Source organism: Spodoptera frugiperda, chromosome 10, assembly GCF_023101765.2.
Source record: "Spodoptera frugiperda isolate SF20-4 chromosome 10, AGI-APGP_CSIRO_Sfru_2.0, whole genome shotgun sequence".
Taxonomy (NCBI): Eukaryota; Metazoa; Arthropoda; class Insecta; order Lepidoptera; family Noctuidae; genus Spodoptera; species Spodoptera frugiperda.
In genome coordinates this window covers 6,649,772-6,676,543 of record NC_064221.1, presented here as the reverse complement: position 1 = coordinate 6,676,543, position 26,772 = coordinate 6,649,772, and the positions used below count along the sequence as shown (strand labels likewise).

General features: G+C 36.9%; 2 protein-coding genes across 5 annotated transcripts in view; one reads left to right on the top strand and one right to left on the bottom strand.

Moving 5' to 3' along the window:
- Positions 1 to 1,851: 1,851 nt before the first annotated feature.
- LOC118277749 (facilitated trehalose transporter Tret1) lies at positions 1,852 to 22,573 on the top strand. The gene is made up of 7 exons (XM_035596668.2): positions 1,852 to 2,148; positions 7,554 to 7,783; positions 10,598 to 10,921; positions 11,556 to 11,688; positions 13,368 to 13,585; positions 19,990 to 20,175; positions 21,024 to 22,573. The coding sequence occupies exons 1-7, from the start codon at positions 2,094 to 2,096 to the stop codon at positions 21,258 to 21,260; spliced, it is 1,383 nt and encodes a 460-aa protein (XP_035452561.2). The 5' UTR covers positions 1,852 to 2,093; the 3' UTR covers positions 21,261 to 22,573.
- LOC118277747 (sister chromatid cohesion protein PDS5 homolog B) overlaps positions 22,571 to 26,772 on the bottom strand; it is a 50,016-nt gene continuing 45,814 nt past the window's right edge. For all 4 annotated transcript variants that reach the window (XM_035596663.2, XM_035596661.2, XM_035596664.2 and 1 more), the window contains one exon: positions 22,571 to 26,772. In XM_035596663.2, the coding sequence (XP_035452556.1) occupies positions 26,671 to 26,772 (102 nt within the window). In that variant the 3' untranslated portion in view covers positions 22,571 to 26,670.

Here is a 26,772-nt window from a genome sequence, read left to right as displayed (position 1 = left end):
GCGTAAGCATTCCGCGGTTCCGAGTAAAATTCTGCGTGTTTTGTGTACTCCACAAATTATTGTTTGGAGTCTAGGTGTGATGTGAATGTAAAATTGTATTTTGTAAAGGCACCCATGAAATCATAGAGTAGGGCTCTCCGTTCATACTAAACATTAAACACAACCTCCATCACACTCTAATGTTGTTTGTTATTATTTACGCGGTTATAATAAACTAAACAATTCCTGATCAGTCGGATATCAGATCCCTTAGTCATAGGAACGAGATTAGCTCAGCAAGTAGATGAACATACGTGAGGAAACTAGTAGAGTAGAGTATAAATATTTACATTAACAAAATTAACTCGAAGTGTAATTACTGGTCATATTTAAAAGAAAATGGGAAACGTTCAAGTTTGTTCGTAAGTCGACTGGTAGAGCACATTCATCACTCATTCTGCGGATGTTTCTCATGATATAAGCCGATAAGTAAATGAGCAGACGGGTCACCTGATGGTAAGCAATCGCCACCGCCCATGGACGCCCGAAAACCAGAGGTATTACAAGTGCGTTGCTGGCATTTTGGGGGTCAAGAATCTTCCACCACCTTAAAGGTGGTTGGGGAATCAGAGATTGGGTGTACTTTGACTAAAATCGTGCAGCAGCAGTTTTGATAAGATTACTTTAATAGTTCAAATTTATTATACTGCAATCCCTAGTCCTTAATTCACCTGAGTGTTGTTATAACAATGTTTTCTGTAGAAGAAGTTCATAGTCCAACGTGTAAAGTCCAAATCTCCAGCGATGCGTCACGTTAATGTAACCGCGATGTATGTCAACAATTTGGTTAATAATATTGCTTGTAAAGAGAACAGAAACCGTTTCTCTTGGTTGAAACAAGAGCATGGAAAAGGTTTAGCAAATTATAGTATAGACTATCAATTGTTCCAATATATAACTGAAAGGTTCACTCAGTGCCTCAGCCTAACCTTGGAAAATAAAAGAGCGCTATGCTAAGTGAATGTCGTGATGTCCTGGAAGCCTAAGGCACGGCTTATCATGCATGAGAGTGCGGGTTCGAAACTTACCAATAAATAAATAACTTACAATGGCAAGTGCCAGTGTCAGTTTTTCCAAGTAATGTGTACTTTCTAAGATTATTTAGATACCACTGACAAATGAAGGAAAACATCGTGAGGAAACCTGAACTTCTAATTATATTATTATAAGTTTGAAATCGCCAACCGGCATTGAGTAAGCGTGGTGGTTAATGCTCAAACCTTTTCCGTGTAAGACAAGGCCTTTGGTCAACAGTGGCCACTTAAAAGCTGATGATAATGATGATATCTATCCATAAAGTTATAGGTGCCTACCAAACATACTTCTGTTTACCTACCTACATAGAAGACACTAGAATGTATGTGATCATAACTCATGTAACGGACAAATTAATGTCAACAATGATGTCAATTATATTCGAGCAGGAAAACCAACCGATTTCAATGGATTCAAATATAAATATGGTGTAACAATATATACGTGGAACCATGAATACCTTCCTTGAATCTTGGGGGGATCCAAGTAACACAACTACTACTACTACCAGTTTTTGACAACCCCCCTAGCAAAGTCAAAATAGTCTTTACACATAAAACAACAAAGTTTAAATTCCAGTACAGCTAAATTAAAGAGCGGTCAACAAAATCGGTCAGCCGTTGAGGCGCCAAAACCTGAGTCCAATTGATAAAACACAATCCGTTTGATTTTAAACTCTATTGTGGTTACATAAGAATGATTTACGAGTAATTGAAGGGTAATGACATAACTGTGTTTGCATAACTGTTCGCAGTACACATGTGTCTGATTATAGGTTATAAAAAGTAGTCACTTGACAGACGTCAACCGGATCGCAAGCGCACGAATGTATTTCGTGTGATATTTTTGACATTTTGTAAAATATAAAATAACATCGAGCGCGAACTACGAAAAGTGATAACAGTAATATACGATGATTCTAAATATAACCAGTGATTGTGTTTTGGTAAAAAAATAACCTAGAAGTGACTTTGTTTTTTTTTGCTTGGCTCCCGGCTTCTATCGTGTATTCAGCCAGTATGGAACGGAAAAAGGAAAGCAGTTCGAAACGTCAGATATTAACCGCTTTGGTTGGTAAGTAGACTGTTATTTACCTGTTAGAATACATACATTAAAACCTAATTACAGTACTTTTAACTAAGGAAATACATAGAGGACAAATATATCTAAGAATGTAAACAAAAAACGATACTTTTTCATTATTTATGTTTCAGTTTAATGTTTTGAACAAAGTGCTCTATCCAATTATTTTAATTTTGAAAAAAGACCCTAAAAAAATGGATATTTACTAATCTCCAGATCCCTTACAACCAAAATCAATAAGGGATCTCCAAAATCCTTTGATTAAGATCCATTTTTGACAACAGTTGTATACAATTGCTGTCAAAATAGAGATGCCTCTACAATTTTTTAGATAGTGTTCCTTTATTAATTACGACCATTATCGCCATACTCAGAGTCATTTAATGGTTGCTTAACCAAGTCCTTAGCAATTGTTTTCGGAACAAAATAGTTAAGTACTAAGTAATAGTTTAAGTAATCATTAATTGTCTCTGAATACGGCAGTCAGTCAATAAGACAGACAATCAAACATTAATTTATACATTTTCTAAGTATAATTGTTACAAGAACATTCCACCTATTTAATACGATTGTCACGTTTATGACGTTCCCTTTAAATGCAAATACTGATTGCAATTGCTTACAATGTCTAGAATTAAAACGGTCAAGTGCACGACGTGCAGTCTCGGTGCAGTTGCAGCAGTTTTGCATAGTTGCAATTATAAATACGTGCTCGTGTTAATAGATACTTATGACAGTCACCATTTTAATTCTATGCGTGTCTCTTTTTGTTATGAGTAGAGAATAGGGTCAAGAGGATACCAGATTGTCTAAATATGTTTCATTGGTGAATAATTTAACGAAGTGTTTTTCTTTTTTTTTTTGAGGAGAGAAAATTATCTAAAGGCTTGGGCGAGGTGAGAGGAAGTATCAGACTCTTACTTGACTATAAACCACCCCGTTCCTTCTCCTGCTTTTCGAGCCGGAGCCCCGGTAAACCCGCTACGTAGCCCACAGCTCCAGAATTTTACGTAGTATCCTAGAAAGAGTCAAAATAGGTAGGTATACTAGTTAGGTATATATGTAGGTATCAGTTAAGCATCAGCAGACATGGTGTAGCAGACCGCGATACTCAGATTTATTTAATGTTAACTTAACCAGCAATTGTTTTCGATACAAAATGTTACTAAGGAATACTTTCAATATCATTAAAGGTCTCTAAGTGCGGCAATTAATGTATATTTTGAACAAGGCAGACTAAAAATAACACAGCAAAGGTACACTTAAGGGCAAAACTATACCTTATCGTGCAATAAATACGTATTACATTTACTTACACAAACTTTCTACCTGAGTAAACATTGAAAACGCGCGTAATTTGGTAACAGGATATAGGAAGGAACTGATACACTTTCTATTCTACGTAAAAACAATGGATTTTGATGTTTATTTCATTGATAATATGGTCCTGAATTGAATACTCAAATAGACTAAAGCATTGAACACAAGGTTGAAAATAGTTTAAAGATAATGAGATGTTACTGTTTGCTACATCAAAATTGGTTAAGATTCTGAGTAAAAGGACTGGAGGCACTGTATTTCTTCCAGTAGTAGGAATGTCACTATTCCCATCATCAGTCCAATGCTGAAAAAAGACTTTCCCTTAGCACTCTATGTCGAACAACATCTCGCAAGCTACATCCATTGGCTCTCCGTGCCTCTGACAATGCCGTTGGTACAACTAGACCAGCGCGGTTTGCCCACACATCTTCCGATCCGTGGTTGACTCTCGAGCTTTATCCTGGTCCATTGGTCGAGAAAACTGTTCTTCAAGCAATGTGACCAGCCTACATGGACAATATGGATATAACTTTATTACTATGTTATCGACTTACTCACGTAACTGTTTAACGAGACTCTCGACTAGTTTCAAGCCATGCCAAGTAGCAGCGCAACAATCGCCGCGTCGTGTGTCGCAGAATGCTGCTCATGAATATCAGCCTCTAGCATGGCTTGAAACTAGTCGAATGCCTCGTCAAGTAAGCCGATAACTTAATAATTAATTTAGTATGTCTCATGAAAGATATAAACAAAAAATATAGACATATTTCAAGTAAACAGGTAGACCCCTATCAAACCCCTTCCTGAATAAAACGCCGTGATATTACCGTTGCTAACAGCACCATGGCGTCTACACAATGTTTACGTAGACATGATAACAAGCGGTTATAAAACGTACAAAGTCACTCAATACCGAGAAGTAAGCCTTATGATGTTATTAAGGAGATATTTGCACATACACGTACAAAACAACGTAAATACCTATTGTTTTGTAGATACATAGGCAGTTATGTGCTTACTTAATGCAACTATTGACTCTTCACAATTTATGTTAGGAGTCTCACCTCTAATAACTGGGGCTTAGCGATTTTTTGCGACAGGAATAACATCAAATGTGTCCTCCCGCCTTAGACGAAGCGAGAAGAAGTGTAAAGCGCTTATGTTGGTGCCACATTAACTGGGAATACCTTTAATTATTGCGATAATGGGCATTGACGTTAAACGTTATTGTGGCCCCATAGTTACAGACTAAAAGCCTCCCCGGTACGAACCATAAGATGCCAAGAACCTAAGAAATATTGTTTACAACACAAACAAAAATAATTGTATAAACATTCTCATAAAATAAATATGAAAACAAAAACGTTATTTTTTTCTAATCACTTTAAAAATCAGCAATTAATCACTGTCACTTATGTTAATATAAACAACTTATATACTTACTTAGACAATTTGAAAATATAATTTTGCACACCTAATGTAAATTCAGTAGGTGTATAGTTATTATATTTAATGAAACCGAAAGTATTCAGTCAAGTGCATAGGTGCAAAGTTCATGGTACGAGTATATCAGATTTTTCTTGATATAAAAAGATAAAGCAACACCACGCCTTTTATCCCCGAAGGGATAGGCAGAGGTGCTCATTACGACACGTAATGCCGCTATACAATGTACACCCACTTTTCACCATTTGTGTTATAAGTCCCATGTACTAGGGAGTGAACCACCTATTCCTATATACTGGACACAATTCCAGACTCCGTGCTACTAATGAGAAATTTTCGAAATACCGAAAACACCCCAGTAATACTTTGCCCGACCCGGAAATCGAACCCGAGACCCCTTGTTCGGCAGTCGCTCTTGCAACCACTCGACCAACGAGGCAGTAAGTGATATAAAAAGATATTACGTTATTTTACCGACACGTATGTAAAATAAATGTGATTTGTCATTTTTCTAATACTTACCTCCAGATAGAGATAATATATCTCAACAGTTTCAAGTTCAATTGATTACTATGTAGATACATCATCGTAAACTGACTAACATACAAATTGACATATCCTATACGTGTGGTAGAGCCATGCTTCAGCACGAATGGACCGGCTCGACCGGAGTGATACCACGGCCTCACAGAAAACCGACGTGAAACAACGCTTGCGATGTGTGAGTGAGGTTACCGGAGGCCCAATTACCATATCCCCAATTTTCCCAATTGCTGATCTCCAAAAACTCTTAAATTCCTAACCCCAAACAGCCCGGCAACGCACTTGTAAAACCTAAGGTTCGGCAGTCCATGGACGGCGGCGATTGCTTACCATTGTCTACTCGTTAACCAGCTTATGCCATATAAAATATACTATAAACATATCACACCCAGACACCCAGAGCTGCGGACAGCGCCTGGCCTAGCAAGTTACCGATCGCGCCTCCTCCAGCTCGAAGCAGGAGTAGGAACGGGATGATTTTTAGTCAGTAAGAAATAAGACTCAGACCGAGAACAACAAGTATTGTTTTTTGCTGGCATCATACTCATGTTGCACAACAGCCGATTTCCCAACGACTGCGCTAACCGTACATTTCATAAATTTTCTTTTATAAGGTCATCAAGTTTCTTCTATATTTTACAAGGTCCGACGTTTAATAATACTTAGATATATGTTCGTTGCAATAGAGAGGCAACGCAATAAAAATAGTTGACCTACTCATTCAATTACATATATATATGTGTATACATTATATGTACTTAGTACATAGACTGCCTCGTTGGTCGAATGGTCGCAAGGGCAACTCACAAAGGGTCTCGGGTCCGATTCCCGGGACGGGCAAAGTATTGCTAAGCTCTTTTCTGATTTTCGAAAATCTCTCAGTAGCACGGAGTCTGGAATTGTGTATGGCATATGGCAATAGGGTCACCCCCTATTACATGGGGCTTATAACACAAATGGTGAAAAGTGGGTGTATATTGTATAGCGGCATTACGTGCCATAATGTGCACCTCTGCCTACCCCTTTCGGGATAAAAGGCGTGACGTTGGGTGTGTACTTAGTTACTACAATGACTCGTCAATTTATCTCAGAAAAGATAAAATATATCAAGAATGTCCGTTCATGATGATTAATATTTCTATGTAACATACCTATGTAGGTACCGTAGTTCTAGGATTTTCCTTGGTACGTGGAAATGCTTAGCTCTAATGTAGGTATCTAAATATAAGAATAAATTATAATTCTATTTATAACTATTACAGTAGCTTAAGTTTATTTCTTTTTTATAATAACTATCGTGAGACATACTAAATTAACTTAAAATCACGATTTACTCAACTCAAACTAGTCAGTAGAACTTTTCTCCATTAATATACGTGAGTAAACCGTGATTTTTAGTTAAATAAGTACATTTCGTTGTACTTTAGAAACTTGATTTATTTGGAAATTAAAAAAGTATCTGTTTTACGTTAAAAATAGAAATAGCCCTTAACCTTCTAAAGATGTTCAATTAAGGTAAACGTCCACAGGCCCGCATCGTACGCATCGCACGCGACGGATTTTAGTTTGTCTTGTAAAACTGAAACTCGTACAACTGCGTCCACTGATCCGCATCATCAGCAATGCCTAAATGCAATGCGTGCTAATGACGTCATACGGAATGCGTACGATACGCCCGATGCGTACGATGCGGGCCTGTGGACGCTTACCTTAATCCAGCAATTAACTATTATGGTCTATCGATTATGATAATGTCACAGTAACCAATAAATATTTCAAACCACTGCCAACTGCTGGGCAAGGGGTCTCAGGTTCGATTCCCTGGTCGGGCAAAGTATAACAGGGCTTTTTTCGGATTTTCGAAAATTTTTCAATAATAGCACGAAATCTGGAAATGTGCCCGGTATATGGCAATAGGCTCACTACCAATTACATGGGACTTACAACGTAAATTGTGAAATGTGATTGTACATTGGCATTATGTGCCATAATGTGCATCTCTTGCCTACCCGTTCGAGAATTAAGGGCGTGACGTTATTTAATAATTTATTTTAAACCATTAATTTTGATCTTCCTATTAATTCCAGCGACAATACCAACCTTCACATATGGCATCCAGATCGGCTGGTTGTCTCCAATGGGACCCCTGCTAAAGTCTAAATCGACGCCTGCGCAGGACCCGTTGACGGACAGCGACATCTCTTGGATGGCGGCTGCACTACCACTAGCCGCCATTTGTGGGATACCGTTCTTCAGTTACGCGTCTGATCGATTCGGACGCAAGATCTGTGTCATTCTTGTTTCTTTATTGTCTTGTGTAAGTATTTTAATATATTTTTTTAACGAGCATACGTATCACCTGATGGTAAGCAATCGCCGCCGCCCATAGACACTTGAACACTACAGGCGTTACATGTGCGTTGCCGGCCTTTTGAGGGTTAGGAGTTTAAGGGTTGTTGGGAAATCGGGGATTGGGAAGGGGGAATTGGGCCTCTGGTAACCTCACTCACACAACGCGATGTTATTATATGAATCAATTTTCTGATAGAAAATCACATTTTATTTACGTAAATGAGTACGCGACGCCGCGTTTGCACACGCTGCTCATTATGAAGAGTTCCTCTGTGACTTGAAACTAGTAGAGCTTTTCTCTATTAATTTACGTGAATAACTGCCGTACTTAAGAGTCATTTAATGGTTACTTAACCCAATACTTAGCAATTGCATTCGGCACAAAATCGTTAGATACTAAGAAATAGTTTAAGTAATCATTAAATGATTCAAAGTGCGGTAGCCAAACGTGATTTTTAATTAACTTTTACTACTTATGACGTCGAAATATTACCAATCTTCAGTAAACCCAAGTTCTAACAATATTTACAACAAACATGTATTATGACGTCAGAATTCACATTATGCAGCTATGTCTGACGTAGGTACGGTAAAGTTTAAATTCTCACTTACTTATACAAGGTAGTTATTTACGCAGTCAGAGAATAATATTTGTTTAATTTACATAATCTTTTTAGTTTGTTTTAAAACCTGTTCAAGTTCGTTATAGATTAGGTCAAATGGTGGCTTGTAAAAGAGTTAAAGAACTCTATTTCATTAAGAGAACATGGTTCAACCACCGAAATGTATGCAGTATGGAGAGTATTATGCCTGGTGGTAACTTTAAATGTGGGAGAGCCATGCTTCAGCACGAAGGGGCCGGCTCGACCGGAGTAATACCACGGCTTCACAGAAAACCGACGTGAAGAAAATCTTTCCAATCCCCGATTTCCCAATAATCCTTAAATACCTTACCCCTAAAAGGCCGGCAACGCACGTGTAACGTCTCTGGTGTCGGATGTCCATGGGCGGCGGCGATTGCTTACCATCAGGTGATCCGTCGGTACAGGAATTTTATTGTCAACAATATTTTTAGATTTCAAAGGATTTTGACGCACATAGGTACGAATATTATTCGACGCAATTTTTCATAAGTTCAATATAATAGGATTACTACAGATTACATTCGTACATTGGCGTCATCACGGTAAGACTTCAATTGTCTAGACACACCTACTAATAAATAATAATAAATCAAAGTATAAATCCGTGAGAATGATATAAAAACTAAATAAAACGCAATATAATAAACTATTTTTTTATTATATTGCGTAATAAGTTTGAAAACTTTGTCCCACGAGGACATTGGCACCCAAAAACCCCTTAATTGGCAGTGGTGCCTGTAAAATTACTCGCACTCGACTAAAAAAAAATATCAAAAGAAATAATAAAAGTAAAACTAGCCTTTAAAATACTTCAAAAACCGTATACCTAAATAAAAAAACCAAAATATAACTATTATGAATTATATCGGGTCGAAGTGGGGTTGAACAATAAAAGAATCACGCAAATCAGCCCATAAACCTCCATGTAATCAATCAGTGTAAATCTTTATATATATAATTCTTCTGTGAGTGTGTATGTCACTAAACTTCTCTTAGACGACTGGACCGATTTTGATGAATTTTTTTGTGTGTGTTCAAGGGGATCTGAGAATGGTTTAGATTCACAATTTTGTCCGCTGGACAATGTTTTTTTAATTAATTTTAAATTTTGACAGGACAACGTCTGTCGGGTCCGCAAGTAAATATATAAAAGCAAGAAAATAAAAATATACCGACCGAATTGAGAACCTCCTTCTTTTTGGAAGTCGGTTAAAAATGAAAGAGACATTCCACTTTGGTACCTACCGAGTGCCAATAAACTGAATAAAATCCAAAATAAATAATTACTTCCTTCATTTCATAAGTACGTTGACTCGCTATTATCACGGTGCAATAAAGTTCTTTAGTCGAAAAATACATTACTATCCTTAAGATGGTGCCATAAAGTTATTAAAAGCCTCCATATCATTTATGTTTTTAAAGTTATAAAATGAACATAAGATTCTGAATTAACACGGAAGAGTCATAATGATTTTGAGTTGAAATTTTTTATAATATGATGTATGCCGTAAACAAGCCTATGGATCACCTGATGGTAAGCAATTGCTGCCGCTCAAAGACACCCGAAACACCAGAAGCGTAACAAGTGCGTTGCGGGCTTTTTGGAAGTTAGGAATTTAAGGATTGCTAGGAAATCGGGGATTGGGTAATTGGGAAGGGCGGTAAAAACAGATAGAACTGCTTTACATTTGAACCCATCCTCTCTCGGGATTCCACTAGATAAACCTCTCGTTCGCCATATGAGACACGATAGAAAACGCATTGTGACTCATGGACATCTGCGCTCCTATCAGTAGCGTACCAAGAGTTCAATAAAATTAGAACTTAATTATTTCCTTTATCTTTGTCATATAATCCCAATTAGATAAGTTTTAACCTAGTAGATTTAGCTGAATGATAGTACTTTGTTTGGAGCATCTGCCATCAGTCCTCCACAACCAGAGCTAGACAGCCAGATGATCCAATGTAATTTTTTTTAGACTCTTGACTTGTCCCACCCTGTGGTCTCAGGGAAGACAATAGTAGTGATCGTTTTAGTGATATAAGAAGCCCACATTCCCTAGTCTTTTATCTCAAACAGGCGTCATATGAATGTGAATGAAATCTTCTGAAATATAATTCTTCTCCAATTTCAGATATCCTGGACGATAAAACTGACAGCGATTCTCCCATCAGCCCTAATATCAGCGAGGGTGATAGCTGGTCTCGCAGCGGGCGGCTGCTTCGTAGTAGTTCCAGTATACCTTAAAGAAATATCGGAAGACACTCTTCGAGGGGCCCTAGGGTCCTTGAACATGACTATGTGTAAACTTGGAGTGATATTTGTGTATGCTGTTGGTATGGCCACCTCGTATAGAGTGAACCAAGGAGTGTACCTCGCCGTGGCGGCTGTACATGTGATAGTCTTCTGTTTTATGCCAGAATCTCCCAATTTTCTGCTGAAGATTGGTGAGGAAAAGGTTGGTTGGGTTTTTTGTTGGTTAAGAAATTGTGTAAGGGTGTAAGTATGATATCAGATATGTATAGTATGTATACGTATAGAAACATTCTAATATACTACTTTCTAGGTAGAGTAATAAATCGATACCTTAATTGGCAAACTGCACATTTTTCTAAAATTGTTTTTCTTTACATCGTTAACATAACATCGTTTGGAACAATAAGTATGATAGAGTTTTAAGTGTCTCCTGAAAAATTTGCTCATAAGCAGTTAGCTGGTTTATTATTAGAACTTATTACGGGATATTTACCATGTTTATTATTTTTGATGTTTATCGGAAACCCATCAAAAATAATAAACATGGTAAATATCCCGTAATGAGTTCTAATAATAGTGTTAGTGCGACCATGTCAGTTTAAAAACTTAGTTAGCTGGTTTGCCAATTAGGGTAAATATGTTAGAAATCTTTTCGAGGAACATAATTAATTATGGATTCCGTAAATAATAATAAAAACTAGATTCTGCCAGCGGCTTTGCTCAGGATTTCGTGGGATAAATAGTGTTCTATGGGTTATTCTAGACTATGATCTAAATTTCATCCCGATCCCATCAGCCATCAGTTTAAAAATGGAGATTATTTCCAAATGTTCCAGAAAGCAGCTAAAACGATATCCTGGCTGCGGAGCCTGAACAAGGACCACAACCAGGTCGTGGAAGAGCTGCTGAAGCTGAAGGATGAGCAGCGGCAGTTCGAGGAGACCACCCGGGTCTCACTGCTCAGTGTGGGTAAAGTACGAATGATATCATTAGTCAAATGTACTGTTTCTTTAGTAATGGAAGTTGACTGTACGGTTCAGTGCCACGGCCACTGACACCCCGGGGGAAAATATTATGACGCCTACTTGAGGGAAGCAATATCAAGTGTTAGTAGTAGTTTTTTATTTTTTTAGCGCCCCCCAGAATTTGTCGCCGTGGGCCGTAGCCCCATCACGCCCCCCCCCCCTAACCCCGGCACTGGTACGGTTGTCAAGGTAGCTGGGTAACTGGCTGCCGTGCTACGTGGCACGGGTTCGATTCTCGTACGGAAGAACCCTTTATGTGATCCACAAATTGTTGTTTCGGGTCTGGGTGTCATTTGTATCTGAAATTGAAGTTTGTATAGGAACCCACGACCCAGGCGGGAATCCTAGTGTCAGCTAAAGTTTTATTTAAAAAAATGGGAAAGTCCCTCCGGACAAATGGAATTGAAACGTTAGTCAATGAAGGGAATAAAAATATCAATGTGTGGAATTAAGACTGACATTAGACTGTTTGTGTAAAACTCATACAACAGTACTTAGGTACTGGGTATTTACTGAGGTATGCTTCAACACTAAGTGTCATACTTTAAAAACTATGGAAAACTCGATTGAAGTGATGCCACGGCCTCACAGAAATTCGACGAGAAACAACGATGGTGTTGTTTCATCGTGCGAGTGAGGTTACCAGAGGCCCAATTCTAGGCAATGTTTCAATTAGGCATTTGTCTCATATTAAACACAATAAAATTATCTTCCGTGATGAGATAACAATTATATATCATCTAACAAGCAAAATTGACAAAGTTGCCATAGTAAAATTAATAGAGGCGCCATTGTAAGTACAAATAAAAACGCTAAGATAACAATTGACACGTTTTAACTAAGACTAATTTATAAACGCAAATCAAAATACCCCCCAATCCAGTTAACTTTCAACCTTATCTTCTTGTGATAACGCTGAAAATCGAATGAGGAGATTTGGGATACGTTTATGTGCTGCATATTTTCATAATACACTGATAATAAGTTAGTGTTTACATTTAGTATTTGAGCTATAAAACCTAAGTCGGGACCTACCGCTATCTAGTGCTTGTGTGCTTACTTTGTATGTACTATTGAAGGCAATAAGATGATCTTATCTATACGACTGTTGGTCGTGGGTTCGATGTCTTAACAGATATTTCTTTATTACACGTGTTTTATTTCCGGATGACGCCTAGAAGAATAATAGTAATGAACTGTCCGTCAGTTAGGAAATAAAAAAAAATTGTCGCATAAGATAAAACGACTCAAAGTTTAGTAGTGGGAGCAAATACGTCATTCCTAAGCACAAAATGTACCTAGAAGTGACGTCAAATGATATTTCAATTTTCGATTTTTCGCAATTCTCAGTAGCTACTAAGCCGGTGCATAGTAACAGACTCAGACTAGTCTAGTACATGGAACCCTCACACACTATAACTGGTGAAAAATGAATGCTACATTGCAAAAGTTAACCATGGCCTTATATGTATATAGATCCAAAAGGTTTTTTTTTGAGGGAGTAAAATCATCCTATGACTTCTCTCGCCTCGGAGAGGGAGTTACTGACTCTTATGGATCCAAAATCTTGGGACTCTCTACCTACAAGTATAGGTATGCTTACTTTCTCATTTCATTCCACAGTACGCGACCGTACGACGTTCTCGGCGCTTCGGATGACTCTAATGTTGATGGCGATGCAGACGCTCTCAGGGTGCTTCGCCCTCATGAACTACGCAGCGGACGTGTTCCATCGAGCGGGCACACAGTGGAGCCCCAACACGTTGGCATTGGCTGTCGGCTCCCTGCAGCTCGCTGGGTCGTTTTTCACTACGATATCCATTGAAAAGTTTGGACGAAAGGTAATGTTTTTTTTTATGGAGGAACGATCCTGCTTTCCCAATCATTCAGAATCGCCAAAAGACTGGCTACGCAATGCACTTGTAACTGTCTGGTGTTGCAGTTGTGCATGAGCGGCACCGATTGCTTACCATCAGGCGCTACGCCTGCTCGCGTAGCCTTTAAAAAAAAACATAAAAGAAACACCTATGTAAGGTTCCAAAAAAGAGTTTGAGTGTTCTGAAAAATGTACTGTTTTTAATGTTTCTATGAGACTTACTAATTAGGTATGTATATCTAAAATTAATTCCAGGTAAGTACGTATTAATTCAGGATGAGTACGTAGGTAGATAAGTTGAGCATGCTCTGCATACATTAAATATCGAAAATGTAAGCATTATTAGGCAGTTGTTCCACCGGCAACGATGAACGAGTAACGAGTAGAGCTAGAACTAGAAACGAGTGAAAACAAAAACAAACAAGTGAAGCGAACACTCGCCGGCAGTGTGAACAGTCAGCGATCAACTATTTGTATATGCATCTCTTTTGTTTACACGGAAAGTATATTTATTGTACGTTTCTTGAGCGAGAAAATAGCCGATAGTTAGTCGTTCACTCGCCGTTGGTGGGACAACTGCCTTAGGTATGACGTTTACGTCATGCAGTTAGAAGAATAAAGAGCGTGTCATACTTATCTGTTTCGTTAATCACAAAATGATCCAAAGCCAGATCACCAACAACAGCAAAATAAACACTCGTTTAAAAACCTCGAACTATTTTAATTACATACAATCTACAGTTTACTAATGAACTCCTTCCACGGACAATACCCGCGACCTTCTTTGTCTGAACACCAGCTCAACCTCATAACCACCCTCTGTAGAGGATTATCAAAGAGAGCAAACTTATTCCCACTACGCACCTGAGACCAGCTCGGGTACACATACTCCACCCTCAAAAAGTCTTCTTTATCATCTGTCCATCTCTGAAACACCAGCTTCCCACCAATAGGAAACTTCTCAAATTGGTTCGGCAAATCTACCGGCTCAAATCCCATATTTGTGACAATAGTGTTCAAATTATAATCGTGACCGACCAACAAAATCAACTTTGGCATATTGTCATAATTGAAAAACGTTTGTCTCAAATAGTCCATCAATGGTGCTCCAATATCTTCAGCTACTGTTGCGTATCTTATGTCATGGTCTTGGCGTCCTAACTCCGTTATTACTTTCCATTTTTCTTTATTTCTCATGTAACCCCACGCAATGTCTTTTATCGGCACACCGTCGTAGTAGCTCATTACAAAGAAATCTATCACTGAATCGGATATCAGCAGTGGTCCACGTACCCACAATTCCTTACCAGGTTTGAGGTATATCGTATTCTTTGGTTCCGTCAAATCACAGATATCATCCTCTTTGCAAATGTCTGACTCTTCTATATCCAATATGTCGTTCAATTCCAAATATACCTCTTTAAGTTTCTGATTATTTAACATTTTTCTCTTAATTTCTTCTATTACATTATCTTTGAAAGCTTTTGTAGTGTTGTGTATCACTGGAGCGAAGAGAGGATCCGGGCCGTCGATTTTCCTATGATATATATGCAAGGGGCAGTCTTTGAACGCGGATCTAAGGAAAGCTCGCGCGGTTGCTTTAGTTCTGCTCGCAGTGTTCGTGTAGGCATACACTTCGTCGTCATCTGGACATCCTACGTTTAGGAACTCATTGTCGTTGAACCACTGTGCGAAGTATTCGCCTATGTATCCTTCTAGCCGTGCTCCGTTAGGCGTCAGCGCTCCTTTCAGGCCAGATAATGGCGGCCATCGCTTCGGTGTATACCGTTCCAAGTCCTCTTCATCAGCTACTGGATACCGCACATTGTGCCTACTGAATATCAATACTTGCTTCAGTTGCAATTCATTCGCGTCCAAGATATTAGAAAACAGCGCGATCGATAAAAACACTGAAACTAGAACTTTCTTCATGTTTTTTTTAACTTATTTAGGTATTTATCACTGTTACAAACTTTGTATTTAGATTTTTTAATGATATATTTATGTATTTGCGTTTTCTATTAACATTTGTTTAAGTAGACCTGCCCATGTCTGTAGGTTAAACAAGACTAGTTTAGTTATAATAAAATATTCTCACGGTGCACACTGGAACATCTCCATACAAGATAGTGGTCAAAACAAGATTTTATAATTTTAGGTATTGTTGATTTTTTTCCCGATCTGTTTTGAGGATACATTGAATTATTTTTCATAAACGATAAATTATAATTATTTGCTTTCATTGGGTAATGACTTAAAAGTCACACTCAGCCTGGGAATTTAAATTAGAGTAATTAAGTAATTAATCTCAAAACGTAAGATAGTTGGCTGAAAATTAATGAAAAAACTATGTAGGTAATACTTAAAACCTACTTATCGTAGGGCGCCCGCGTCTATAGAAATTTGATGATCATAGATCAATAAAATAGTTCGTTTCCTATGAGTGTTGTGCTATTTGCGTGTATAGACGTATTGTATCTTCGTCTTTTTTGAGAAACTTAAAGAAGATACTTTTTTATGTCCTTAAAGTATAGAATTCTCAGTAGATCAACATTTTCCACACCAACATTTTTAAATTAAGTTTATTAACATCGCATTAATTCTTTAACATTGACAAACAGATATATTCTCTGACTTTAACGTGATATCATTACTTAACGAAAGCAAATTATGACTTACCATTAACGAAAAACATCTCAAAATATCCTCAAAAATTTAAATATCGGAAAAAATCAACAGTACTGAAAAAACAATCTAGTTTTGGCCCCTACCTTGTATGGAGTCGTCCCAGTGTGCGGTGTACTGAAGTGTAGAAGTGACTGGTACTATCAATAACGTAACCATTTCATTTAAAATATTATGCATTGATGAGGCAAACCGGAAAATTATTACTATAATATATAATGCGCTGTGAAATTTATATCGATATTTTCCCGAAGTCATAATGGGTTAATCTCGCTAATACAATCCGTACTTCATTAGTATTAATGAGAAAGTGTATGTGTGTCTGTTTATTTGTCCGTCTTTCAAAACGGAACGACGATTTTTTTATGTGGAAGGTAAAGTCGAAGGGATGGAAAGTGACATTAGCTACTCTTTGTCTCTTCCGAACTCCCTACTTCCCTAAAATGTCGGTTAAATGATGGTTTGGTTGGTTGGAACCGGCCTATCTGGAAGTAATTGGGGAGGCCTGTGCCTCCCCCAATTACTTCAACGGTCAGCCAGAACGTCTTGTGGCTGATATGATGATGGGCGGTGCCGCAATTTTCAAGGTAGAAAGCTAAAAAATTAGTATTCGAACAATTTGTGACAAAGAAAAAAGTGAGAAGTGAAATCTTGGAACCATAAAGCAAATACAAAGAGGAGATGCCATTATGTGATTGTGCACTGTGATAAAACAATGGACCCTGCCCAATGATACCTATTATAAGTTAAAAGGCGTAGATAGGTTATAAGCGCTCAGAGAGTGGCGTATTAAAATGTGGACAGTTGGTAACTTGTTTGTAGTACGTTGAAAATAGAAAAATGGAGCGGAACGTGGTTTGTAACGACCTGCGCTCCCCGTAAAAGTGCTACGCATTATGTTAAAGGGAAATTCACTCCTCTTTGTATTTGCTTCATGCTTGCAACAAAATTTTGAGGCACATATCTTTAATCGACTGAGCTGAAATTTTGTATACTTGCGTTTACGTTTCGCTTTCAAAACGCTTGTAGAAAAAGTTTTTTTTTTCGTTTATTTTTACTTAATACATCGAAAGTACGCCTTAAGGAAAATACTTGTACGGTGGTAAAACAATTACTTGTATTTCACGGTGTATAAAACAACTGGACACGGTATTAGCAACAGCATTATGGATTAAACACCACGTGTAGCTCTATAATATAATCATTGGACTTGCACTGAACAAGAAGGTTACCTTAGAGGTGACACAGGACCGAAGCTGTGGACGGGTTACCGGAGCTCGGGCTCAGAGAAGGAATAGAAATGAGGTGGTTTTTAATTAGTAAGAATCTGACACTCCCTCTGGCCTCGCCCAAGGCGAGGGAACCATTGGATGATTGCCCCCATAAAAAAACAAAGGAGTAATGGATTTAGAAACCAATATAGATTGCAAGCTTTCTGTTATTTCCCCATGTGTTAATCCAGACTACAATCTATCTTTGTCTATACCTACTAGACAGAATTCCATTACAGAAGTCCAAATTCGTCCAGTAGTTTTGTTGTGAAATAATAACAAACATACATACATACCTACCAACATACATCTATATATAATACCTTCTCATAATCTTTCGCATTTATAATATTAGTAGGATTTTCTTTTACTAGAAGCGAGGCCAGATCCTTGTGTGTAATAGGGGCGACAATACGAGTATTGCCAAATGTTTCAAACAGTTCTAGACTACATACAAATATTTTTTAATAATTAATAATGTCGTAAGTTTTATTTTTAAAACATTAGTTGATAGATTTATTCATCGGAATCTCGTGATTTTTGGTTTTCTGTAAAATCTTTATCTTTATTTTTGTATTAACTATCGTGAGGTATATTAAATTAACTAAAACCACAATTTACTCACGTAGGTATATTAATTAATGGATACTCAAGTATATATTATTAGGCTGCGAGACGTCGACATCGCCGCGTTAGGGCACATGATGAAGAGTCCCTATGTGACTCAAAACTAGTAGAGCTTTTTCCATTCATATACGTGAGTAAACCTTGATTTTAGTAGGTAAATATTTTTCTTTATTTTGTTATAAATTTGGAATCTGGATATGTACCCGGTGCAATATTTAGCCTTTCATCTAGATTAACCGCGGGTTTATGAATTTATGTTTATCCTAACAGTTGATTATTATTCAACTTTCTCTTCTAAGGCCCAAGAGAAAGGAGCTGACCTCCGTCATCCGTTTAGCTCAGTAGAGCTCCTTATGGGCAGGTCATTCATTCTCCTTCCTTGATAGGAGGATACCTGAAAAAAAAAATTATGAGAAGACTTATTGCGTGATCAAAACCTAATAGTAGCTACTTACGTGAGGCAAACCTAGGACTTGACTAGTTGCTGACTAAGCATGTATTACGGTGTACTGAATTGTAATAAATCATACTTTGGGTTTTTTGTGGGGAAAAATCATCCAATGACTTCTCCCACCTTGGGCGAGGCGAGAGGGAGTATCAGACTCTTACTGACTAAAAACCACCCCGTTCCTACTCCTGCTTTTCGAGCCGGAGCCCCGGTAACTCGCTAGGTAGTCCGCAGCTCCGGATACTTTGGGATACTATGCATATTTTCACTTGTTGGGTACACTCGCATTTAATAACAATCAAATAAGATGTGTAGTTGAGCAACTAATCTGTACCTTACAACACTGAATAAACACCATATAAAGTAAGCGCTCACCTAACCACCCATCGACATACAAAAACCAGGTAAACCCCATATTACTACACATTCTTCAAAACTCACACAAGTTTATAAATAAATAAAATGTATGTTGTTGACATTTGACTTGTTCTTTTCATCCGCGTCATCGCATAGATATCTAATCGGGCAGTTTCCATAGTTTCTCAATTTGTGAAATGCCTGCTAGAAACCTTCTTGTTGATATAATGATAGTCATATTTTGGCTCAAGAGTCGTGAGGCCATATGCAGACATTTTCTTATTTCTATTAGTAGGTAAGCAATCGCTGCTCATGGTCATCCGCACATCAGTACCCTTAGTATGAGTTTTATACGTTTACAGTAATTGGCCGGCTCGAATAAACCAACCAATCAGTACCCTTAGTAGGAGTTTGCATTACGTTTAATGGAGTCGAAACGAGAGTGCGTTCGGCGCTCTGATTAGCCGGCTCGAATAAATCAACCAACCAACCAGACATTGATTACTTTAAACGTAGAGCAAACTCGTATTAAGGATACAGAAACGATACGAACGCATTGTCAGCATTTTGGAATAAAGCTTGGTTTTGACACACATAAAATCTACTTATATACCAAAGCATAATATGTGAGGCATCAAGTACTTAGTGTTAGTTCATACCAAATAATGCGTACCTGCAATCGTACGTACATGAATATTAAATACGATTACAGGTACTACTTGGTGAGCTGCGGACTACCTAGCGGGTTTACCGGGGCTTCGGTTTGAAAAGCAGGAGTCGGAACGGGGTGGTTTTTAGTCAGTAACAGTCTGACACTCCCTCTCGCCTCGCCCAAGGCGAGAAAAGTCATAGGATGATTTTCACCCCTCAAAAAAAAATTACTACCTGGTCCAATCATACCAGCATAAAAACTTTTCGGATAGGTATGTACCTATATAATATGTATAAGTAGGTTCTATGATTCATTATTATTGCTTCCAGGTTCCTCTAGCGTGCAGTTCTCTAGTGGTGTCGATATGTATGACGACCCTGGCGACCTGTTTCCTGCTTGGCACCGGCGTGGTGAGCTGGTTGCCGGTGGTAGCCGTGTGTCTCTGTATCCTGGCTTACGGAGCCGGTCTGGCACCAGTGCCCATGGTCATCATGGCTGAAGTGTTCCCTTTTCAGGTGAGATAGTGTTTTTGGAACATGCTCTGACTGCCGTACTTAGAGTCATTTAATGAATACTTAAACTATGTCTTAGTAACGATTTTTTTCTGATAACGATTGCTAAGGACTGGATTAAGTAACCATTAAATGACTTAGTGTGGCCATTCCCCGGCACGAATGGATCAGCTCGATCGTAGTAATATCAGGGTGTACTACTCCCGCACAGTTTCATCCGCTGCTCGCCTCCTATTGATTATAACGAGATGTTTTAGCCTAGCCTTCCTCGATAAACGCACTTTTACTTTTCAAACACAAAAATAATAATTCAATTTGAACCAAGTTCTTAGTTCCGCAGATTATCGCGTGTAAACAAAATCCGACTTTATAAAGATTGATTAGTAAAGATTATTTATTTATTAGGCATGCCTAATGGATAATGCAAAATGCATTAGGTATTTATTGTTTTAAATTTTATTTGCTAGTTGCGGATTATTTTTATTAGTTGCGGATTAACAACGCTTAAGGTTTAAGGCTGGGTTTAAGGGACGCTTACCTTAGTAAGCGTCCCCAGGCTCGCATCGTACGAGCGACAACGATTCGTGCGATGTACGCATCGAGTGGCCTGCCGGGCAAGGGGTTTCGGTTCGGCAAAGAATACTGGGCTATTTTTGGGTTTTCTAAAATTTCTGACTAGTAATACGGAATTGTGGCAGTATTATGGCAATAGGCTCACCCCCTATTACATGTAACTTATATAACACAAATGATGAAAAGTGTGTGTACATTGTACAGTACCATACTCTGCCTTCCCCTTCAGAGGATAAAAGGTGTGACGACGCAAATAACAAAAATATTACATTTTCCAGGTGCGAGCACGAATGGCCGGAGCATCAATGGCGTTTTCCTTTTTCTGCAGTTCAATGACCGTCCTGTTCTACACGCCCATAGCCAACCAATTCGGAGCCTACGTAGTATTTTACACCTTCGCAGCGGTAACATTGTTCGGCGTACTCTACACTGTCCTATGGGTACCAGAAACTAAAGGAAAAAGCTTAGAAGAAATCCAAAAATATTGGAAAAAGACTGAACCAGTATTTGTGTGAAGTTGTGAACTATGCCTTATTTGAGAGACATTGGTTTGAGGTGCACATTCCCTTTTGTAGTTTTATTTATGAGATTATTTATGGGATGGTGATGACGATGTAAAGGAAAAATCTATGTATCAATCAGTTCATCATATTTATTAGACACGTGTTTTCTGTTTTATAAGACAAATAACAATCTAGAATCTGTTATAACATTATAATATTCAAATATGTATCTCGTCGTAAGTGTTTTAAGTCACAGCAAGAAAATACGTATCCATTTTTTTTCAATAATGCACGCTACACACCTTACCTTTTAACCGTGCATTTTTAACTGTACAGTCTGACTGAAGATTTATCATACAGTTTTACTTATTTTTCTTCGTAATGCCCCGAGTTACAAGCGTTCATACGCTACGGGGCTTCCCACCTTGGTCCATACAGCTTACAGATTTTACGATTACATTGCACAGTTAAACCGTAAAGTGTAACAGTTAACCGCTACTAACCTTCAAAAATGACGTAATAAATAATATATATTAAGTATCATCATATCATCTTCCCTATTGAATCTCTTTTCGTCCAAATATGTTAAGAATCTAAAAGTATTCTTATAGGCCAGGCCAGTATTCTTCTTTTGTAGATAGTACATAGTAGGATTGTAGTATCTTAATGTGGAATATCTATTATTTTATTTTATTTATTTATTCTTTTTGCAACTATATTTTATAAGAGTGGGCTTGGCAGGAATGCCTATAGTATTCTTACTAGCCAACCTTTAGGTGATGCAGTAAGAATGTGGTCGGTGCAACAAAGTGAAAAAAAAAACAATCGTAAAAAAAACGTAATTTTTAAATGTATGGTAGGTACCATCTTATGTCTGCATCAATTTCCACTTCCTCTAAATATTTGGCAGTTAGTAATACATATTATTAATTTATACTATTTAAGTAATATTGATTCCTTAGATACGTAAGTTTGTGAGAAGAAATGAAAATTATAAATTTTCTCAAAATTGAAATCTCATTTCAGTATTTTTGTTATCTTTTCTATAAAATAACTTATAAAGAGTCCGTAAAAGACTACTTCGGTTCGTTGTTATAAACGAGTGTCAAAAGTGATTTATTTATTGTATAAATTATTATGAATCATTTCCTTGTGAGAATAACCTTTGTATATACACGTGTAATGGGTACATTTAAATAAAAAACGTAGGTATAATAAATTTATGTCTATTTATTGTTATCAGTGAACGTGAACATAACCTCTTAGCATCAGGGTATTGTGATAGGTACACAGAATGGAATTAAAAATGTAAAACGACCAAGAAATGTGTTTATTATTTATTTTAATACATAACTACAGAGAATCACTGCGACAGTGGAGCGAGCGCTGTGTCGCCAATATTCATTTTTTTGGTACACCTTAAATAAAAATTTTATCGATAAAAAAAGAGTTATTCCTTAATGCCGGTCTTGTACAAGTGGTATGGGCATCGAAGCGGAGCGGGGAACCCTATAGCGTAGACTAAAACAAATAAATGGTAGCAACGTCGTCACTTAGAGTAAAATTAAATAATCTATATAACCTTATATTGTATCAACCGTCAGATCATACAGCAGCTGTACCATGAACCTGTGACCTAGTATCGAGTTAGAAACAAGTGCTTGTGAAACTACAGGGCGATCCCTGACAAACCCTACATTGATATTTAGAATAATATCACGAGAAATTAAATTATTTTTAGTTGACGAATACCTAAATTTAGAGGCCGGTCACTGAGATACGTAGCACGATCGTTTAATATTAGAAATAGGCATAAAAATGTCCAAAACATTTCGTTTACTTTGTACCTATCCGAGAGAAACAAGTTTCAAAACACTAGTCCGCTTAACATTACATAAATTTATATATATATATGTTTGATTTATAAAACGTGTTCACATTCGTATCTCAGAAAACGGGTCAAAATCGACAACACACATAATTATAACCTTAAAATTAGCCGCTACGATGACCACAGAATATAAATGTCCAACCAACATTACAAGAGTACCGCAGTCAACATTCACGTCCTCCAAGGAGGTCCAAACTATACAATAATATTAATTAAAAAAAATAAAGAAGACGTTCATCGACCAGCCGAAATGAAAAAAATTAAAACTAAAAACAACGAATAAAACAAACATTAAGATATTAAACCTTATCAATTAACTTCTATAATACAGACTCGTTACCTCTATGCTTAGATCGTTACTCAATCCTGGAGTTGTATTCAAGACAATTCGTACTTTTGTAACTCGTACAATTTCGAAGGCAACTTCCCAAGGTAAGTTTACACTCTTTAGTAATGTTTCTCAAACTCATTTGTGAAGTCTCATTTACTGAAGTGCAGTGTAAACTAGACTCTGTGTACGATGACATTAAGTTACAATTTGATTCACCGCCAATTTCCGAGGTCTTTATTACTTGTGTACCTGAGTAAATATGTATAATTTACGCGTGCATCTAAATAAGATTTGAATAATAAATGAACTACGTCTGTCTGTTTCTTTAGCATAATATTATATGAAGGTTGTAGGAAAGAAATGTTGAGCAATTTATTATGTATTATGTTCTAAGTAAATTATTATACATAGAAACTTAGGTACATAGGCAACAACCTCTAATATATTCAATTTAAGGTATAATAAATACCTTTTGGTCGACATAATTTGGATTATTAAATCTGATATTGGTATATTTTGCACGATTTTATGTCATAATATTAATATTTTAAGGTCTGTTTCAGAATGTCTCATTAAGTTTATACTAGACTTCTATTGACGGAATTCTCCGCTAAGCTAGCCTAGCAGTAACTTAATCAAACATTTTAAAACAAGTCCTCAGTGTCGTAAGTTCGATTTAAAGTATTTATAATCTCTACTTCTTTTATTATATTGACATTTACTGCCGCACTCAGACATTTAATGGTTACTTAAACTATTCCTTAGTAACGATTTTGTTTCGAAAACAATTGCTAAGGACTGGGTTAAGTAACCATTAAACGACAGAGTACGGCGGTGAGACACATAACTAACTGTGTTTCTGTTTATATAGAGAGCCACCAAATTTATAGGGCTCTACCATTAAATCGATCCTAATTTTCTTGTGTAGTTTTTTTACTATACTATATGTATAACAATATTTTGTATTATAAGTACTGCAATTTATTCCACATTTAGATACAATAAATCGAACCTCCACACAATTACATTAAATCATATAAAGTGTATTATTTACTATTTAATAATAATCAAACATAAATATATAGAGATTTACTATAACTTACGAAAAATATCCATTTGTCTGTCTGTCTGCAATACATATAATAACATTGATCTAATACACAATGATTTAATCAAAGTATTCCTATTGAAAGTCCGTAATTTGTATTATAATAATAAAAAATAATTATTGATTTATTTACATGTCCATAATCACTTTCGATTTATATTTCGCTATTGGTTTTGACGTGAGATATATTAAACATTGTTAGGAACAACATATTAGCTATAGGACGTCCTTTGCTGAACATACGCCTCCTCCAATGACTTGCAGGAGCCTTAGTACGAGTTTACTTTACGTTCAACTAGATTGAAACGAGAGCGCGTTTGGCGCTCTGATTAGCCGGCTCGAATGAACCAACCAATCAGAGCGCCGAACGCGCTATCGTTTTAATTTCGTTAAATATAAAGCTAATTCGGACTAAGAGTTACTGATCAGTCGGTTGGAAGTGACTTTCATCCAGTTACTCCCTGCGACCATACATATGACATTGCATACAACCCTCTCATTGGCCTGCTTCAAATTATCCAACCATCAGAAGGCTAAACGCAGTAACACTTAAAACACGTCGTAGGAGGCCAACGGCGGAATAAAATAAACTGAGTATTAAAATTGTCTATTGATGTCACTACATACTAAAATTAAAAGCAAATAAAATAGATAATTGGCAATAATTATATAATAATAAGCGTAATATATTCAGAATTATTCATATTAAAATTATAAATGAAATTAAAAATCTATATCTCACGTCAAAACCAAAAAAATATTCAAAGTCACAGAAGAAACGATCCTTTGATGAATGAACGATGTGTTCCGTTCACTCGTTCACTGAATGAATGGTTTAGTGAAATCATTCATTCGTTCATTAGTAAGGTGTATACGAGTAGCCAGTCTTCATAGGGTTAAGCTTATAAATACTTGACTGAGTTTTGTCCTAGATTCCAGCCTAGACAGATAATTTAGACAAAATATTGCCAATGTTTTAATATATTCTCTTTAGATTTTAGAGAGATAGTCAAAAAAGTAGTAGTTTAACTATTGGCGCAATTTTATCTTTGTCAAATTTAACTGTTTGGGCTTTAAATTAGCTGTTGATTGACGAAACAGACCTTTTATGTTATAAATAATCCATAATAGAAGTATATGACAGTATTTTATTAAAATGAAATAATTAAGCAATTAGTAAAACGCATTTTTAAAGTGATAAAATCATAATAAGTTACATAATTTTACGACCGTAGCCAATTATGTCGCGGTTTTATGTATATTCAGCGATAACACGAAGACGCATGGACTGTTTTTCAAATATTATTTAATTTTTGCTATTTAAGAGAGCTGTTTCGTCAAAACAACGGCTAAATTTCCACATTCATTAACATTAAAACGTTTGATCACCATCTTGTATGAGATTTGTATGATTTATTACAGTGCCAACATCGACGATAGATAACCTTGACACAAGATATTATTGATTAAACCTTTTTAGATTTTAAGTAAATCTTATACAAATTCATTTATAGGGACGCTAGGGAGTAGATTTTCCTTACATTTGTTTAGCAATAGACCTCATAGTTCTATTTACTTTTAAAGCACATTCGTTTGAAATATTGTATGACAGTTTTTATTCAAATTCTTAACCTAATTTTCGCTGTCTTGCAAACACGATTAAAACCAATTTTAATAAGAAATACGAAGACGTACCATACATACATGTTAAGCTTATTATGACAGTAATCAATAACAATTGACAGTTCAATTTCCAATTGTCACACATAATTCACATTTGATTTTGTTTACATACAATTTTCATAATCGATAATCTAAAAAGCTGATTAAAAAATTTCATACAAATCTTTCGACAGAGACGAATAATTTAAAACTATTACAAGATGCAGCGGATGATTTCTTCTTATATACAATATCAATTTCTCAGATGTCATACAAAACTGACAGTTCGTATTGAAACGTCACGTTTGACAGGTGTCACGGTTGACATTGACAGGTGGTTGTCAAAGTGACGTTAGTGCGGTCAGGTTATCTATGTCTATGGTGGTACTTACTCGCCGGGCGCGCTCGATGGTCCAGCGTGCGGTCGGTTTCAGTCGCTGACCGCGCGCTTTGCTTGAGGCTCTTCTAGTTCCGTTTCAGGTGGATTCTCTAGGCCTGGCAGTTGTATCTGTGTATCTGACGCTTCTGAGGG

Bases quoted from the DNA above. Each gene is read 5' to 3' on its own strand.
- LOC118277749 (XM_035596668.2), top strand. From the start codon at position 2,094: ATGGAACGGAAAAAGGAAAGCAGTTCGAAACGTCAGATATTAACCGCT. The intron at 2,149-7,553 runs GTAAGTAGACTG...TATTAATTCCAG, and splicing joins GATATTAACCGCTTTGGTTG to CGACAATACCAACCTTCACA. The intron at 7,784-10,597 runs GTAAGTATTTTA...CTCCAATTTCAG, and splicing joins TTGTTTCTTTATTGTCTTGT to ATATCCTGGACGATAAAACT.